The 15,936-nt window shown below is 35.1% G+C and overlaps 3 protein-coding genes across 3 annotated transcripts; 1 reads left to right on the top strand and 2 right to left on the bottom strand.

Moving 5' to 3' along the window:
* The first annotated feature begins 949 nt into the window (after positions 1-949).
* On the top strand, positions 950-2,464 carry LOC126704162 (cytochrome P450 98A2-like). The gene has a single exon (XM_050403188.1). The coding sequence runs from the start codon at positions 950-952 to the stop codon at positions 2,462-2,464; it is 1,515 nt and encodes a 504-aa protein (XP_050259145.1).
* A 525-nt stretch (positions 2,465-2,989) lies between these two features.
* LOC126703444 (flavonol synthase/flavanone 3-hydroxylase-like) lies at positions 2,990-5,118 on the bottom strand. The gene is made up of 3 exons (XM_050402399.1): positions 4,632-5,118; positions 3,608-3,929; positions 2,990-3,399 (listed from the first exon to the last, which is right to left on the bottom strand). The coding sequence occupies exons 1-3, from the start codon at positions 4,988-4,990 to the stop codon at positions 3,127-3,129; spliced, it is 954 nt and encodes a 317-aa protein (XP_050258356.1). The 5' UTR covers positions 4,991-5,118; the 3' UTR covers positions 2,990-3,126.
* A 2,809-nt stretch (positions 5,119-7,927) lies between these two features.
* On the bottom strand, positions 7,928-14,756 carry LOC126701491 (NAP1-related protein 2-like). The gene is made up of 10 exons (XM_050399621.1): positions 14,476-14,756; positions 13,592-13,714; positions 13,446-13,496; positions 13,193-13,264; positions 12,922-13,038; positions 12,772-12,833; positions 11,993-12,053; positions 11,773-11,829; positions 11,597-11,641; positions 7,928-8,422 (listed from the first exon to the last, which is right to left on the bottom strand). Exons 1-10 carry the CDS (start codon positions 14,605-14,607, stop codon positions 8,330-8,332), a joined length of 813 nt encoding a protein of 270 aa, XP_050255578.1. The 5' UTR covers positions 14,608-14,756; the 3' UTR covers positions 7,928-8,329.
* Positions 14,757-15,936: the final 1,180 nt, after the last annotated feature.

The following is a 15,936-nucleotide window of genomic DNA, read 5'->3' as shown; positions in this document are numbered from 1 at the left end:
ATAATTAGTTGAAGTAATTTCAGCGGTTGGTAGAAAATAAATGTATAATTCGTGTAAGAGTAATTGTTAGTCACTCATAATCAAGCGCTTAAACAAATTTTGGCAAAAATTGTGTCCTTAAAACTTATCATTTGAAATATCGCAAAGTTCCTTCGGTTTCTATTTCCTAATAAATTAATAATCTGTTTTAGTCTAATAAGTTTTGGACTTGTACTCGATTCATGCCTTGGACATAAATTTGGAATGAGGTTTTTATTTTTATTTATTTATTTATTTTTTTTGGAAATGAGTTTGGCATGCTTATTGGTAAGGAATCCACAAAGTGTCAAATTACAAGGCTTGGACTGCCAATTAGATGGAACTATCTCAGATCAACAGTCCACCTTGGCTAGGGTTTTTCAAATTCCCATGACTTCTTTTGGGCTTCTAAACAAATAAGAATCTTCTCTTCAAAAAAAAAATAAATAAATAAAATAAGAATCTTGCAAAAATATTAAACATTTCAGTATGAGAACAATTGCATGAATTTTTTTTTTTTTTTTTTTTTTTTTTTTTAAATTGTGATGCATAGTCAATTTCTAAAACGTTTTTACCACTCCATATTTCTCAAATTGTTACAAAAGGAAGTAAAGAGTCAAAAAAATTTCTTAAATAATACTATTTTACCAAAACCTTGTTGCCTCTACTAAGAGAATTTTGAGAAAACGGTTGGGCAATGGAAGCCTTCACATATTCATGTCTTTTAAAATATTAAACATGTAAACAACATGAATGCATTATTTTCATGCGTTTATTCCTCAATCCAGGGTCTTGAGTTTGTCATGAATTGTATGCTTGTGCAAGAAAAACATAAACAAAATATTGATATCACTATCTATATAAATCCCCTTATGACCATTTCTTCAACCATCATAAAACTAAGCTTTTCACCATTTTTTTTGTTTTCATAATGTCTCTCCCTCTTCTACTTGTATCAATCACCTTGATCTTCCTTGTTTTCAAACTCTATAAAGGGATAAGGTTCAAGCTCCCACCAGGTCCATATCCATGGCCCATCCTAGGAAACCTTGCTCACATCAAGCCAGTTGGGTGCCGCAATTTCAATGAATGGTCACAAATTTATGGTCCAATCATGTCTGTGTGGTATGGTTCAGATTTGAGCATAGTTGTGTTAAACTCAAAATTAGCAAAAGAAGTACTCAAAGATAATGATCACCAATTAGCAAGTAGGCCCAGGAGAAGTCTAACTGCTAAGGTTGTCAAAGATGGTAAGGATCTTATTTGGGCTGATTATGGCCCCCACTATGTAAAGGTAAGGAAAGTTTGTACCATGGAGCTCTTCTCTCCTAAGAGCATTGAAGCTCTTAGGCCCATTAGAGAAGATGAAGTTAGAGCTATGGTTGAATCAATTTTTAAGGATTGCACCAATCCTGAAGGTTATGGGAAAAGTCTAATGGTTAGGAAGTATTTGGGGTCAGTGGCATTCAACAATATTACAAGACTAGTATTTGGAGAGAGGTTTGAGAATGAGGGTGTCATGGACCAGCATGGATTGGAATTTAAGGCAATTGTGGAGCAGGAAAGGAAGGTTGGTCAATCACTTATTATAGCTCATTCGATAAAGTTGCTAGGATGGATTTCATGGCTTAAAAAAGGAGAAATTGCCAAGCATTTGGCACACAAAGATGCATTCACTAGGACTATCATGGAAAAGCACATACAATCATGCAATAAAGGTGGTAAACATTTTGTGGATACATTGCTTACTCTTAGAGAAAGAGATGAACTTAGTGAGGATACCATAATGGGACTACTTGGAGACATGATCACAGCAGGCATGGACACCATTGCTATAGTTGCTGAATGGGCCATGGCCGAGTTGATCAAGAACCCGAGGGTCCAACAAAAGGCCCAAGACGAGCTAGACCGCGTAATTGGGCCCAACCGTGTGATGACCGAATCGGACTTGTCAAGTCTCACTTACTTGCAATGTATTGCGAAGGAGGCCCTAAGGTTGCACCCTCCAACACCATTGATGCTACCCCATTTGGCTGATGCCGATGTCAAGATTGGTGGCTATGACATTCCAAAGGGTTCTCATGTTCAAGTCAACGTTTGGGCCATAGGTCGTGACCCAGAGGTTTGGAAAGACCCATTAGAGTTTAGGCCTGAAAGGTTCCTTGAAGAAGATGTTGATATAAAGGGTCATGATTTTAGGTTGCTACCCTTTGGTGCTGGGAGGCGTATGTGTCCTGCTGCACAACTTAGCATCAATTTGGTCATGTCCATATTGGGTCACTTATTGCATCATTTCCACTGGGACCCTCCTGGAGGGGTCCAATTAGAGGAAATTGACATGTTTGAGAGCCCAGGATTGGTCACTTACATGAGGACACCGTTGCAAGCTGTTCCTCGTATTAGGCTATCACCAAACTTGTACAAGCGTAAGGGTGTGTGTGACTAGGGATATGTAATTTTGGGTATTGGGAATTGGTATACGAATCATGCTCTGTTCAGAAACTTGGACAAGCATGTTCCTCGTTTCATGTTGTCATCTCTTTCAAAAACGAAATGCTTCACAAATTTGAATTCAGTTATATGGAATTAGGGATAACTAACTAGGAGAAAATACTGGAGTATTACACACATTTGAAATGCTGAAGTTGTGATTTTTAAGCATATATAAAATTGTGTAATAGGATGTGTATAATAAATACTGGGTCGTGTTAACAATTTACCAACTCTTAGAAAGTGCCTCAAATTCCTAATTGTTTTGGCTTGGTTTAGTTTATTTATTTATTTAATATGATAGAAAACTTTATCCTCATCAAGGATGTAACTTTTTTATTTATAGTTCATCAACGAGTAGATAACTTTTTTTATTTATCAAGCAAAATGCATTAAGATATACTTTGGTTCAAGACTCTCAGATATTGGGAAAGGAAAAGTATCGTCCACTTTGCTTGGTTAACAAGACACAATCAAGACAGGAAAAAAAAATATTAATGCACCTTGCTCACATTAACCAAACCTAGATCATTCCACAACCACACAACACAAGCATACTTTAATTTGAAGCATAAAATACATCCATTTGAAATGGAGAGAATCCTAATGCATTAGGTTCTAGGTGGTGGATATTGCATAGTGAGTAATGTGAACTACGTCTTCAGGTCTGGAAGGTGGATGGGTCTTGTTTCTCATCCTCAACTGCTGGTACTCCTTGTAAAGGAATCCTCTGTACTTGGGTGGCTCTCCAATATCTTTGGTGAACTGTGATAATGGTTCAACGTACTTGTCTCCTTGCAGGTTATAGAAAAAGGCATACGAGTATCGGCTTCTTCCTTCAGTTCTCACTACTCTATGAGTTGCACTCTTAAATCTGTTGTTGCTCAACACCTCCAAAAGTTTCAAAAAAAACAAAACATATTATTTTTTAAATTTATTTCAACATGTTGTTAGTGGGAATATTATAGAAGTACAAATAAATTCTAATTACCTTATAATTGAAGTCATGTCCTTATTATATAATATATAGATACGATAGGATTTGAAACCTATTTTATGACGACTGAGAATTAATGAAAATGTGAATATTGGACTATACCTGAATGACATCGCCTACATTGACAACGATTGTGGCCTCTGCAGGCGTTACCGGAATCCATTCTCCATTTTTGCAAACTTCTAGGCCTCCTGCTTCATCTTGAAACACAAAAGTGATCAAATTCCCGTCTTCATGTTCGGAGAGACCATTATTCTCAATTTTAGTTGCCGGGAAGTAATGCAAAGCCGTCATGAAATCCCAGCTCCTATCATGATTGTATTCCTTGAGGAAGTGGGGAGGGAGACCCAAGCACTCATTTAAGATGCTCTCCACAAGCACACCAGTTCTGGTTAAGTGGGAGAAAATCTCTTCAAATACTTCCCTGTCAAAATCAATATATTTAATAAGCAATGAACAATTCCATCATGTTATCATTTCTCATGCATTTTATCTATATTTTTAGTTAACAAATTGAAATAGTTTCCTGAACATATAAACAAATAACGAATTATTTGATCTAGTGGTTTCCAAAGCCTAATGAGGTCTTAGGTCCAAACCTTCTAACCAGTATCTCTGGTATCCCTATCATTTCCTAGTGTATGTGGGATGGGAAATTACACACCCGCGAAATAATCAGTTGCTAGAAGAGTTCTGGACACCACCATTAACAAATAAGAATAACAATAAGAGATTATTATATAAACTTTTTTTTTTTTTAATAAGTAAGAATCATTTATTATATATCCTCAATCTAGTTCAAATGACAAGCTCGCCTATAACATTGCTAAATCAGCTTTTTGTGTATTATTGAGGGAAATATTCTCATCTTCTCCATCCCTAATCTTTTCCTAGGGAAATAAATTTAGATGGCACTAGTTTCCTTTCTATGTAGTTCCTTTTTCTACTTAATGATAAGTATTATTAAGAATAAATAAATAAATGAGAAAATTTCACTATAAGGATAAAACCTAATCCAAAAATTTTTATACTGATAAGTGATAACAGTCAGTAATCAACATTATCAAAAAATTTATTCTTGGTGTGTGATTTAGTTTGTCGGTGATGCAAATAGTCTTAGACATACCTGAATTCAGGTGGGTTTTTGGGGTACACATTGAAGTTGGACTGGGGTGGAAACAGTAGCAAGTACTCATTCTTGTCCTGCGAGTGTTTAGGCTGCCTACTGTAACCTGCAGGAAGTGGTGCTTCAGACCCAGGACTAGACTTGAGCTTTTCCTCACCAGGGTACTCAAAGAATGTCTTCGAGAGGTGAAGGGCTTGGCTCATTAGATCATGGGGCACACCATGGTTCACAATCTGGAAGAAGCCATACTCAGAACAGGCTTGACCTATTGCCTCCATGGCCTTGTTCTTGTCACCCTGATGATCCCCATCTCTAAAGAAAGGAGATAAATCAACGGTGGGAATGACTGAGCTAACCATTTCTGCAAATTCTGTTTTACTAGATAACTATGTTTTGCGACTCTTGCACCACCATCACTTTTATAAAGTTGATAATTTTCCTAGCTAGCACACTAGCAGTCAAATCATTTTGCCTTCACCGAATGTCCGTTTGTCACCAAACATACTGGGTAAGAGTAATGCTACGAACACAAGATTTTTCATAATAAATTTTACAATTATTGAGTTGACAAGTAGGAGCAGCAAAATCTGACATGACCTGAAAACATGACACTATCCAAAGTTAGCAGGTTATGGGTTAGACTTAACAAGTGTTTCATATATGAGTTGACACAACTGGTCTGTTTAACAAATATGTCATGTTTGTGTCCAACTCACAAAACTCGTTTTACCCGTTTAACTCTCATTTTACCAATATACCCTTCAAAACCTTAAGTATATAAACTTATTAGTTGTTGTGGTAGATAAAAATATTGTAATTGATTATTTGTGATATTGAGATATGTTTTAGTTTTAAATGATTATTTGTAATGCAATTAATATTAACAAATTTTATTTGTTTGGTTTTTCATAGTTCAAATCAATCAGGTTAAAACTTTTTTTTTTCCTTTTCGCTTTGATAAAATTTGATAAATGGGTCAACAAAACTGACCTATTTTATAAACAAATTGTATTAGGGTTAAGGAATTTTGACCTATTTAATAAACATGTCAAGTTAGTGTTGACCCATATAGTCGAATACTCATAAGTCGACACGACATAAACCCGACACACGAAAACGAATTGCCACTGCTATTGACAAGTTATTATTGATCCATCATCAACAACAACTTGTTATCTCATACCGTTGAAAAAAAAAAAATTTAAATATATATATATATATATTATATTCTCAAACACCACTTTATCTATTTTATCAACGCATTTAACAATACACCCAATATCTTTTTTTTTTTTGAGAAATAATACACCCAATATCTTAGTTTTTATTTTTACATACAACCAAAAAAAATAATATAAACTATACAATCAAATGATATATAAAAATTTGTTTCCCTCTTCTCTCCCATCTCTCTTCCTCTGTGTCTCTCTCTCCAATAATATATATATATATATATATATTTATGTTTACAACCCATGATCCTAAAAACATATAGCAATACATTCCCGAATAAAAGAGATTTGAAATGATGGTTGGTAAAATAGCAACCGGGGGTTTTACGCCTATAATGCTAAAGCTAATTGAGCAGCATCTAGCCAAGAGAGGTTTTTTTTTTTTTTTTTTTTTTTTTGTTTTTAAGGAGCCAAGAGAACAATTGATACACGAGTAACACAACATGTCAACATGACAATTGTCATACTTGTGCAGTGTTGTTTCTTGGGAACCTGGATTTACCAGCAGAATAATTGATACACGAGTAAAACCATATGTCAACATGACAAGTTTGGATTTTGGTGTTTTCATCACTCATCACTAATCATTAAGTTTTGATTATCCATCACTCAAAAAATGATGGGTTCCACAGAACAATTACTTGTTTGGATTTGTTTTCAGATTTTGTTTTCATCACACAATTCTCACCAAATTGAATAATGAGAGTTATGCAAATTAGAAAGGCACAAGTTTTAAGTGTTTTATGAGTTATAAAAACGGAGTAACGGTGGCATTTTGGTAATTTTCATCCCACCACAGGGGCTCACGGCAGAGACTTGTCAAATCCAATTCAGACCTTTTCCCACTCCCACACCAACACTCCACCCAACGGCTAAGCACAATACCCTCCCCCTTCACACGAAAAAGCAACAGACCAAAATCACCCAAACATCTCTCTCACCTTTCTTCTCCATCTACCTTCTACCTTCTTCCTTCTTCATCCTTCACCTCCAGACTCCAGTCATGCCTACCGAGCCGACGAGATCATCCAACCCCAAAGGCAGCCACAACCCAGACCGACAACGACCACGGCGAGACCTTGACCATCATCGGCGGCAAGTGGGTGACGCTCGTTGGTGTTGAGGCTGCGAGAGGAAATTGTTGGTGTTGTTGGTAAAGTGAAATTTGGGGTGAGTGGAGTTAATAGGGGCCGGATAGGGGTTCAGGTGCACAATATGTGGGTCCTAATTTTTTTAGCTTCTTATGGAGTGATGAACGATAATATTTCAGTAATGAATGAGCATTTTTTTTCTTCACCCGAACAGCCCCTTAATTTGTGATACTTGTCCAGCGTTGTTTCTTGGGAACCTGGATTTACTAGCAGAAGCCCAAAACTTTCAGTTTCCTTTGAGTATCTCGAGTAGGGAATATTTTTATTTTTCGTATTCTTATATCATCAAATAGTTTAATTTCAAATTTCAAATTTCAAACACCCAATACAATTTCTGGATTTATAACCTTTAATCCAAACCTTAAAATGAATCCATTTAAAAGAAAATTAATAATTTTTTTCTCTGATTTATAAGGAGACAACGGCCCCACTTTAATTTGGTCTATTGAAATATTTCAAAATCCACTGATTTTTTTTTTTAAATGATATTTTTAAAAGTTTTGGAATTTTGAAAATAAAAACAATTAAAAACAGAAGTTATGATAAAATGGTAAATATGTATTATTACTATTTTTCTCATACAAGAAATGCTAAATCTAAAACATTTTCATAACAAATTCAAAGTTATAAGTTGTTATTGATGGTTAAAAAAGTGATGATAGTGTAGGGAGCCAAAAAAATAATAAAAATCAATAACAACTTGACATCTACAATTTATGGTGGTAATGTTGTGAAAATAGAATTACTCATTTTCTCACCATGACAATTATTTCATTACAATTAATATTAATAATCAGGTGGCTAGCCGATACGCAGACCTATTACACCATCCCTTATTGCACCGGGTCTGAGCTAAAAAAAAAAAAAAAAAAAAAAAAAAGATCGCAATAACTATCTATAACATGCTAAAAAATAGCACAATTTGTGGATAATCTGGCATATATAGGATACTCGAACAGCTTTACACCAAGTACCATGATTTACTCCCCACATAAGTTATGATAAAATGTAACATATAAAGCTCATATACCATTTTTTGTCTTAAGAGACTGGATATTAGGGAAGGAACCCACAAAAATAACCCCATAAAATAGCATAATATGGCCTTAAAAAGTACAAAAAGAACAAAGTCAGAAAATTACGGACTGGCCGCGGTGGCAGTCAGTTGCCTACACGATAGAGAGCTATCATAAAGGAGTGAAGATGGTGTCATCCTCACCATCACAGGATACTTCAGCAACTAGTAGAGACCACTTTACACAAAGCTGTTACCAAAGCAGTGAAAGCCACAAGTGAATGCACTAATGAAGCGAGATCACTTGCCATCGTCCTCACCACCATCGTCATCATCATCCTCATCATCTTCTTGGTCATCCTCATCATCTTCAGAGTCGTCGCCTTCCTTTCCCTGCCATAGGGAAGACAATAGTTCATTGGCATTGATTCAGCCTTGAAATATAACAGTCCAATATTCACATTAACATGGTTATAGGCAATACAGAAAGTCCAAAAAGCATTCAACATCAAATATAACTTCAGAAAGCATAGGACTCAAATACAAAAATATAGCTTCCAAACAGGTCTGGAAAATAGAAAAGTGATGGAAAAGAGATAAAGGCAAGCACTGTGTGATTGTATGTATTGTTAAATATTTCAACAGTCAATTTTTAATTTTATACCTACAATTTCAACAGTCAAAATTACTGATGGGATAATTACTATTATAATCAACAGAATTCCTTGCTGGTAAATTAAGAGTTTGCAAATATTCAGAACTAAATATCTGCATTGTGAAGTAAAATCAATTTTGGAATTAGAGGACTTATCAGACATTTCATTGCAAAGTTTTAAACAAACATCCTCACATGACGAATTGAGTAGGTACAATATAATAAACCTTTATAGAGAAACACATTACATAATTGAGAACAATATATAGCAAGAGGGATTACATAGTCCCTCTCTATCCATTTCAAACAGAAATTTATCTCAGTAGATACTACTCCAGATATAATCTTATATCATCTATTAACATCCAAAAAATAGCCTTCCTTTTTCTTTTAAAAAATAATAAAAAGATAGATTATGGTTTCAGGCATGGAAATAAATATTCTAGTGTCAACCCCACAGGTAAACTCTTTCAACCTACATCATCCAAGCATGTTGCAAGTACTGATTCCAGCTTTGACATATCTTTGAAAACTAAATTTTTCATTAACCAACTAAAACCCAGAGTGTTATTTGACCTCCTCATAACACAAGCCTCAAATCTACTACAATTAATACTCTATACCAACTGCCAATGAGTGTAGCTTAACTAGTACTTCCTTATCCAATAGTAATTGATTGGAGGGTTAGGTTGTGGGTTCAAAACCCACTAGGTGCATGTATAACTTATCAATCAAAAAATATTTTATTTCAACAAATAAATTTGATGAACTAAAGAACCAAATTGGAGGAAGTCATGGTGAAAACTGTCTTTGATAAGTAAAATGCCTGCTTTCAATGACCGAAACAAACAAAACCACTCAAGATGCAACTCTTAATGACAAATTTTCATCTTAAATTCATGGAAAAGACTAACTATACTCCATGTGCAGCAATTGCTTCCATTTGATCACCATCTATTCGTTCATTTCCATCAAGAGAACCAGAGAAACTGATTCACCTTGGTTTTTTGTCTACAATGAATAATAACTATGCTCCAAAAATAGTTGCAAGCCATCAATGAGGCAAGTATTCTTTGACTTAAAGCTTACTCTCAGTATAACAATTCATCAAGATATTGCTCATTACCTAACTGATGAAGAGAGGCTGAATTGAACATCTATCTAAAAGCCTCTTAATGATAACTTTACTGTATTCCCACCGGTGAGCCCAAAACTTTCCTCCACAGCTATTCAATATACTTCTAAAGTTGACCTTTTATAATCCACGACCAGCAAGTACTTTAATTTTGTATCACCATTGTCATAAAAAAGTGTATTGTGTGCTAGAAACCTAAGCATATTCTGCTTGTTGTCCTACCTAACAAAATTGATTAGGAGATGACACCTTTTTTTGCTAACATGGGTGTCCAAAGTTTTTCAAGCACCTGACTAATCCCCCCTTAGTGTGTAGAGTTTTGTGCCACATACCAAGTAATTAAAGCAAGAAATCCCTTGGTGGTGGCCCAAAGATGTTGGCTAGGAATTTTGAATCCAAGATCTCATGGTCATGAAGCCTTGGGAACTACTAGACCAACCCCTTAGGGTTGGGTGACAATGCTTACATCCCATTTGAAACAAGGGAAAGGAATGCCAAAAGTGGAAAGGAACTGGATAAAAAGGATCTTTAAGGGATATTCCAACTATTACATTATTTGGGAGTTTGGTGGGCATGAATGGAATGGCTACGAGGGAAATGCCCTTCCATTCCCTCCTAAACATTCCTCCAAAAAGTGGTAGGAACAGTCATTCCTTTAATAAAGCTCGTGTGATTTGAAAAGGCACTATAAAAATGTTTAAGCTTGAAAGTTTGCATGATAAGAAATCTCTCAGATTGACAAAAGAATCTGTTTTACCTACTCCAATCTCTATCATAGAAGAATAACAAATCACTAAATTATGATAAATTCATACTATCCAATTTTTTTTGTTTGGGTAAGCCATTATGAAAATCTTGTTGCCATATAAACTGTTCATTAAATGGAGTCAACTCACCTTGATTTCCTCAGCCATATACCCCTTCAAGAGAGAGAGGAAAAAGCCAAGATCCCACAAACATACAATGGAACCTAGATCACAGACCCTCTTTTTCAAGGAAATATATGAAGCTAAACCAGAACCCCATAAATCCGGTTCAAATGATAGTGGATTTTATAAAATTACTAGAGTAGTTTTAGTCAATTCATCTACATCCACACCTCCTCTTGCCATCTTGATATATTTATTCATTTAAGGCTAATAAAGAAAAGCCTAGAAGTATTTAGGAAGTTCATGAACCTTGAATTCACTGCTAAAACTGTTCTAGATCACTTAAATAACTACATTTTTTTTTACGAGGAACCCCCTCAAGGTATGGGCCAGTGGGACTGCCCCTAAGTGGCAAATCCCGGATGCCTACACCCCCCCACCGAGCAAGCATCGGGTAAATCGCGAAATGCCTCAGCTAGGAGTCAAACTAGAGACTTATAGAATTATAGTCTGTCCAGACACTCTCCCTTACCGCTGGTGCTGAGGCACCCCAGGTGGGGGCACCTAACATACTACATGAAACTCAAATGTCAGCTTTAATATATTATCAGACTCGTTTTTTTGGATAGGTCTTAATATCCTATCAGACTCCTAATCTCTTTTCATTAAGCATGTTTCCTAATGATAAGCACCCACATCTTCTCTGAACTAGATGATATATTACCTGAAAAGGTATCAATTGAATCTGCAAGCAATAACAAACTAGGATTGACAAAGCACATAAAAGACAAAACAATAGCTCTTAAACAAATATTAATGAACATGAAACCCTGCAATAGACAACAGCACCAGAATTACAGAAATTATGCCCTCAAATTATTCACATCAAGATCCATATCTTCATTTACCTCTTCACCAGGCTCTTCCTCATCGAAGTCTTCTTCATCAGCTTCCTATGTCAGAGAGGTCATCAATTATTATTAGAATATAATATTATGTAAGTAAAAAGGCCAAGTACTTAATAAAAAACCCATTCATGAGATATGGGATTAAAGGGAAAAAAAACCAGGGAAAAAGAAGTTACATTATTGAAGTAGGTGAGTGGATTCGGCCATAAATCCTCCTTGATGATCTCTGCAATCTGAAATTTTTTGGAAGTGAAAGCTTAGTACAGCAGTGCAATGAGAGTAGTAGTAGTAATAGTAATAATAATAGACATCTCCAGTACCTCCCAGCATTGGAAAAAAAAAAAAAAAAAAAAAAAAACTCTTGCTAGAATTTTTGTAGACTAAAATAGAACTTACCTCATCATGAATGTCATCTAAGTCATCTTTCTCTGGAGTCTCTGAAAACCAGCTAAAGAAGCTGCATCCAACATGGCAAAGCATGAAGTAATAGTGAAAGTGAAGATGTTCAATTGATCTAAAGAATGTCAAGGTATTAATCTTATCCATAGATTGAAAGTTGGAGATAGAAGGAATAAGCGTTAGTAACACTTAATACATGACTCTGGCAACCACTAGTATTCTTCTCCTCTCAATCTAGAGCTCAAACAAGGTAAAAGAACAATAACAATGAGGAAATATTTGACATTTTTTAAAAAAACTTGACGGTAACAATCATCAAAAATCAGAGTACTGACACAAGGCATAAAGGAATCAAATCATGTAAGCAACTATAAGGGAGGGCATGCCACATGCTTTTTCCACCTTGCAATAGCAAATTACCAATGCAATATTGTGGAGCATGTTACTGCAAAAATCAAATACACCTTACATTCCCATAAAAAAAATTTAAAAAAAAAAAAAATACACCCTACATGAGGGATACCAACCAAAAAGATTGACCAGGAGCCAACCGCAACAAACAGAACAAGTTTCAATAATCAGGTTAATCTTAGCACATCGTGACCCCCAAAGCCCATTCGACTAGAATTTCAGAAGTGACTAAAGCTAAATTGTTATTACATCCTTGTTTGCATTATTGTTACAGTTACATTTTTTTTTTTTTTTTGGTTGCACAAAATGGATTATTATGCCAATGGATTGGCTGAAATCCAGTTCACAGGCTGTGGAAAACCAACCTATCTTCAGTGGCAGGCCGCTTGTTCCCTTTCTTCTCATGGTTAACTCCGTTTTGTATGCCCTTCACATACCATTAATGCAATTAATCACCAAACCACAACAAAAGAGACAAGTATAATATGGCTAGTAGTAATATAAGTAGGCCTTACCATGCCCTCTTTCCACTTTATTGATGTGGCTGTAATTTTTGTTGCTCCTTCATCATCAGCATAAGTGAAAGTCTTTGTAAGCTTTGTATCTTCAAAATAAGGGTTTGGGTTAAAGTGCTGCAAATCACAGAAACAAATCCATTACAATTTATTGCTTTCATTAGTTGAAACATTGCATAAAATTGACAACTACATCAAAATGAAGAGTTAAAGGAACTAATTTTCCATATTTTTCTATAAGAGTAAGCATTTAGAAAAGAATTAAACTCACAAATGTGATAGAGTAACCCGATTTGACATCTTTGAAATCCTCCACTTCCAAGGAGCTTAGATGCTTGAATATCTATCAACAACATAGGAAATAAAATAAAGCAAAATCACAATGTAGGCACATTGAGAAACACCAGCTAAATAATAAGATACTTAAGAAGAATCCTTGTGGCATTGCTCATTGATTAAGATTGAAAATTTTTATCATTGATTAAGATTGAAAATTATTATTAATGCAGGTACAATGCCCAAACCTTTTGATCATCTTCTGTCAATAGTTCACTTAGAGCAGGATGACTCAAAAACTGCATGAAGTTGGAAACAGAAAAATTAAATAAAATATATAACAGCAAACATATTGCGTTTTTCATTAAAATAGAGAGAAAGACAGATTACTAACAGCAGTTAACCAGAAGTCTGGAATGGATTTAATAATCTCATTCCGCTTATCATAAACAGGCCCGCGTATTTCATTATACTTCTGCTCCACTTCTAGGACCTTATCACTGGCCTCTTCATTGATCTAGAACATTTTATAACCCATGTTAGAACATTTTAGATTCAAGTGATGAACAACGAATCAAAAACAACTCAAACAAGAACCAATTGAAATAAAAAAAAAAAAAAACAAAAACAAAAAACAAATCATGTGCAATATAGAGCATATCCATGGGCTGCCCCTCGGTCCTATCCAAATTCAATTGCCATCTCGTGCAAAATGAACGAAATTGATTTGTTTTCAATGTTTGGGAAGGGGGGATTTGAACGCTGGATGTCTCCCTTGGAAACACCAGAAAGTTTCAGTTGAGCTACAAGGCTCTTGGTGATAGAAATCGATTTGGATTGGCGTGAATTGCGTGAATCCAAGCAAAATTTAAGCATCCACCATCCACGAAAAACTCAACACACCCAGATATTCCAATGTGCAAATTGTTAGTGTAGAAACCCACAACATACAAAACACATAAAAATCAACACTATTCATTTTGCTAGGAATCCAACTAGCAAATTAATTCCTGAATTAGCTTAATTACCTTCACCCAGATTAACAAAAATCAAACCTTTAAGTTTGTGCACTTCACTCATGCACTTACTAGAACCAAATTAGTCATTACAATTAGGAATCCACTGCAATTAATTAAAACATTACCAGGGCAAAAAAAAAAAACCCAGATAGTCAGTACTCAATTACACAATCCTGTTTGGTTTCCGAGAAAATTTAGAAATGCGAAAAACACGGAAACACAAACAAAAAAAGAGTAAAAACCCAATTGAGTAAAAAACCTTTTCGAGCTCGTCTTGGATCTCCTGGAGCTTTTCGATGGAGAGGACGAGCTTCTCATCGATGGTCTCAGAGTTGTTTTCCTCTTCGCCTTTCTCTGTTGTCTTTAGCTTCTTCCCTTTGTCGGCCACCATTGTCGCTCTCTCTTCTCTCTCTCTCTCTCTCTCTTTAGCTTATTACCAAAACCCTAGCGCTCTCTCTCTCTCTCTCTCTCTCTCTCTCTCTCTAAAGCTCTTGCTTTTGATATTTTGCCTAAAACCCTAGTGGGTCTCTTTGTCTCTTGCTCTCTCGCTTTTGTAGGTGTGTGTGATAGAACAAAAGGGTTAGGGTTTTGGGAGTTTATATCTCCTCTAAGAATCTGGATTTAGGGTTTAGTAGCTAGACCAATAGGTGATGTACAAGTGTCAGTATTAGGGGTATTTTAGTCTTTTTGTATTTCATATTGTGGGTAGTTTGGGGATTCAGTACAATGTTCTTTACCAAAGTGTTGAACGACAAGTCGACAACCAAGGACTAAGGTTGGATTCGATGTAGGGGATCAACGCACCAACGGTCCAGATTAATGTTGCTTTTTTTGAAGTATCAGACTGACTATCAGTGATCGTCGAATGAAAAAATCTTCGGTCCGTATTAATGTTTCTTTTAGAAGGTTCCTAATCTTCCCATGAATGAAAATCTTCGGTAAAGTCTTTTGCGTGGAATAAGGTTTCCGTTTATATCAAAAAAATTAATTGATGTTTTGATTTGAAAATAAAAAGTAATTATCATGAATCAACGGCATAATTTTGAAAGAAAAAATAAATAAATTTTGGGGTCATTGGGCTAGATATAAACCCTATAAATCTCTAATACAATCCACCTCGTCAGCGGTTGATGAGATTTTCTAAATGTTTTAGTAAAGAGTAAAACAGACACCATTTTCTTATAATAAAAAAAACAAAATAAACTTCGTTATAAATTTTTTTTTTGAGAAACAACTTTGTTATAAACTTTGAAGTGTTGTCCTTCCAATTTATGGTTTATGCCTTTACTAGTATGTTACTAATATGATTTTTTTCAACAAGAAAAAAGAAGTGATATATACCGGAGGATTTCAACCTATAATGTAGGTTGCATGATGACTCTTTCAATTTTTAAACTGCATTTGTAAGTGTAAGGCAAAAAACCATGTAACAAATTATGATTAATAAAGCATAAAATACAACATGTGGCATAAAGCATTTTTTATTCACTAATTAGTAATCATATAAGACATAAGTCATTTTCTCAAAAAAAAACATAAGACATAAGTCATGATTTTTCTTTGGAGAGCTTGCTCTGAGGCTTTACCAACAAAGGAAATCTGAAGAATAGGAAAATCCTGGAGAATGCAGATTGCAGCTTGTGTTCAACAACTCAAGAGTCCACATTTCATGCTATACACAACGAGCAATTATCTTTATGAATTTCAGCAAAGACCTCAG

This window comes from Quercus robur, chromosome 10 (assembly GCF_932294415.1).
Source record: "Quercus robur chromosome 10, dhQueRobu3.1, whole genome shotgun sequence".
Classification (NCBI taxonomy): domain Eukaryota; kingdom Viridiplantae; phylum Streptophyta; class Magnoliopsida; order Fagales; family Fagaceae; genus Quercus; species Quercus robur.
The sequence above is the reverse complement of the archived record's forward strand: the minus strand, read 5'-3'. Positions and strand labels throughout refer to the sequence as shown.

Excerpts from the sequence above, each read along its gene's own strand:
- LOC126701491 (XM_050399621.1), bottom strand. The coding sequence starts at position 14,607 with ATGGTGGCCGACAAAGGGAAGAAGCTAAAGACAACAGAGAAAGGCGAA. Across the intron at positions 13,039-13,192 it reads CGGGTTACTCTATCACATTT|CACTTTAACCCAAACCCTTA; the intron begins GTGAGTTTAATT and ends TGTGATTTGCAG. Across the intron at positions 11,642-11,772 it reads CACTCACCTACTTCAATAAT|GAAGCTGATGAAGAAGACTT; the intron begins GTAACTTCTTTT and ends TCTCTGACATAG.
- LOC126703444 (XM_050402399.1), bottom strand. The coding sequence starts at position 4,990 with ATGGTTAGCTCAGTCATTCCCACCGTTGATTTATCTCCTTTCTTTAGA. Across the intron at positions 3,930-4,631 it reads AAAAACCCACCTGAATTCAG|GGAAGTATTTGAAGAGATTT; the intron begins GTATGTCTAAGA and ends TGATTTTGACAG. Across the intron at positions 3,400-3,607 it reads ATGTAGGCGATGTCATTCAG|GTGTTGAGCAACAACAGATT; the intron begins GTATAGTCCAAT and ends AAACTTTTGGAG.
- LOC126704162 (XM_050403188.1), top strand. The coding sequence starts at position 950 with ATGTCTCTCCCTCTTCTACTTGTATCAATCACCTTGATCTTCCTTGTT.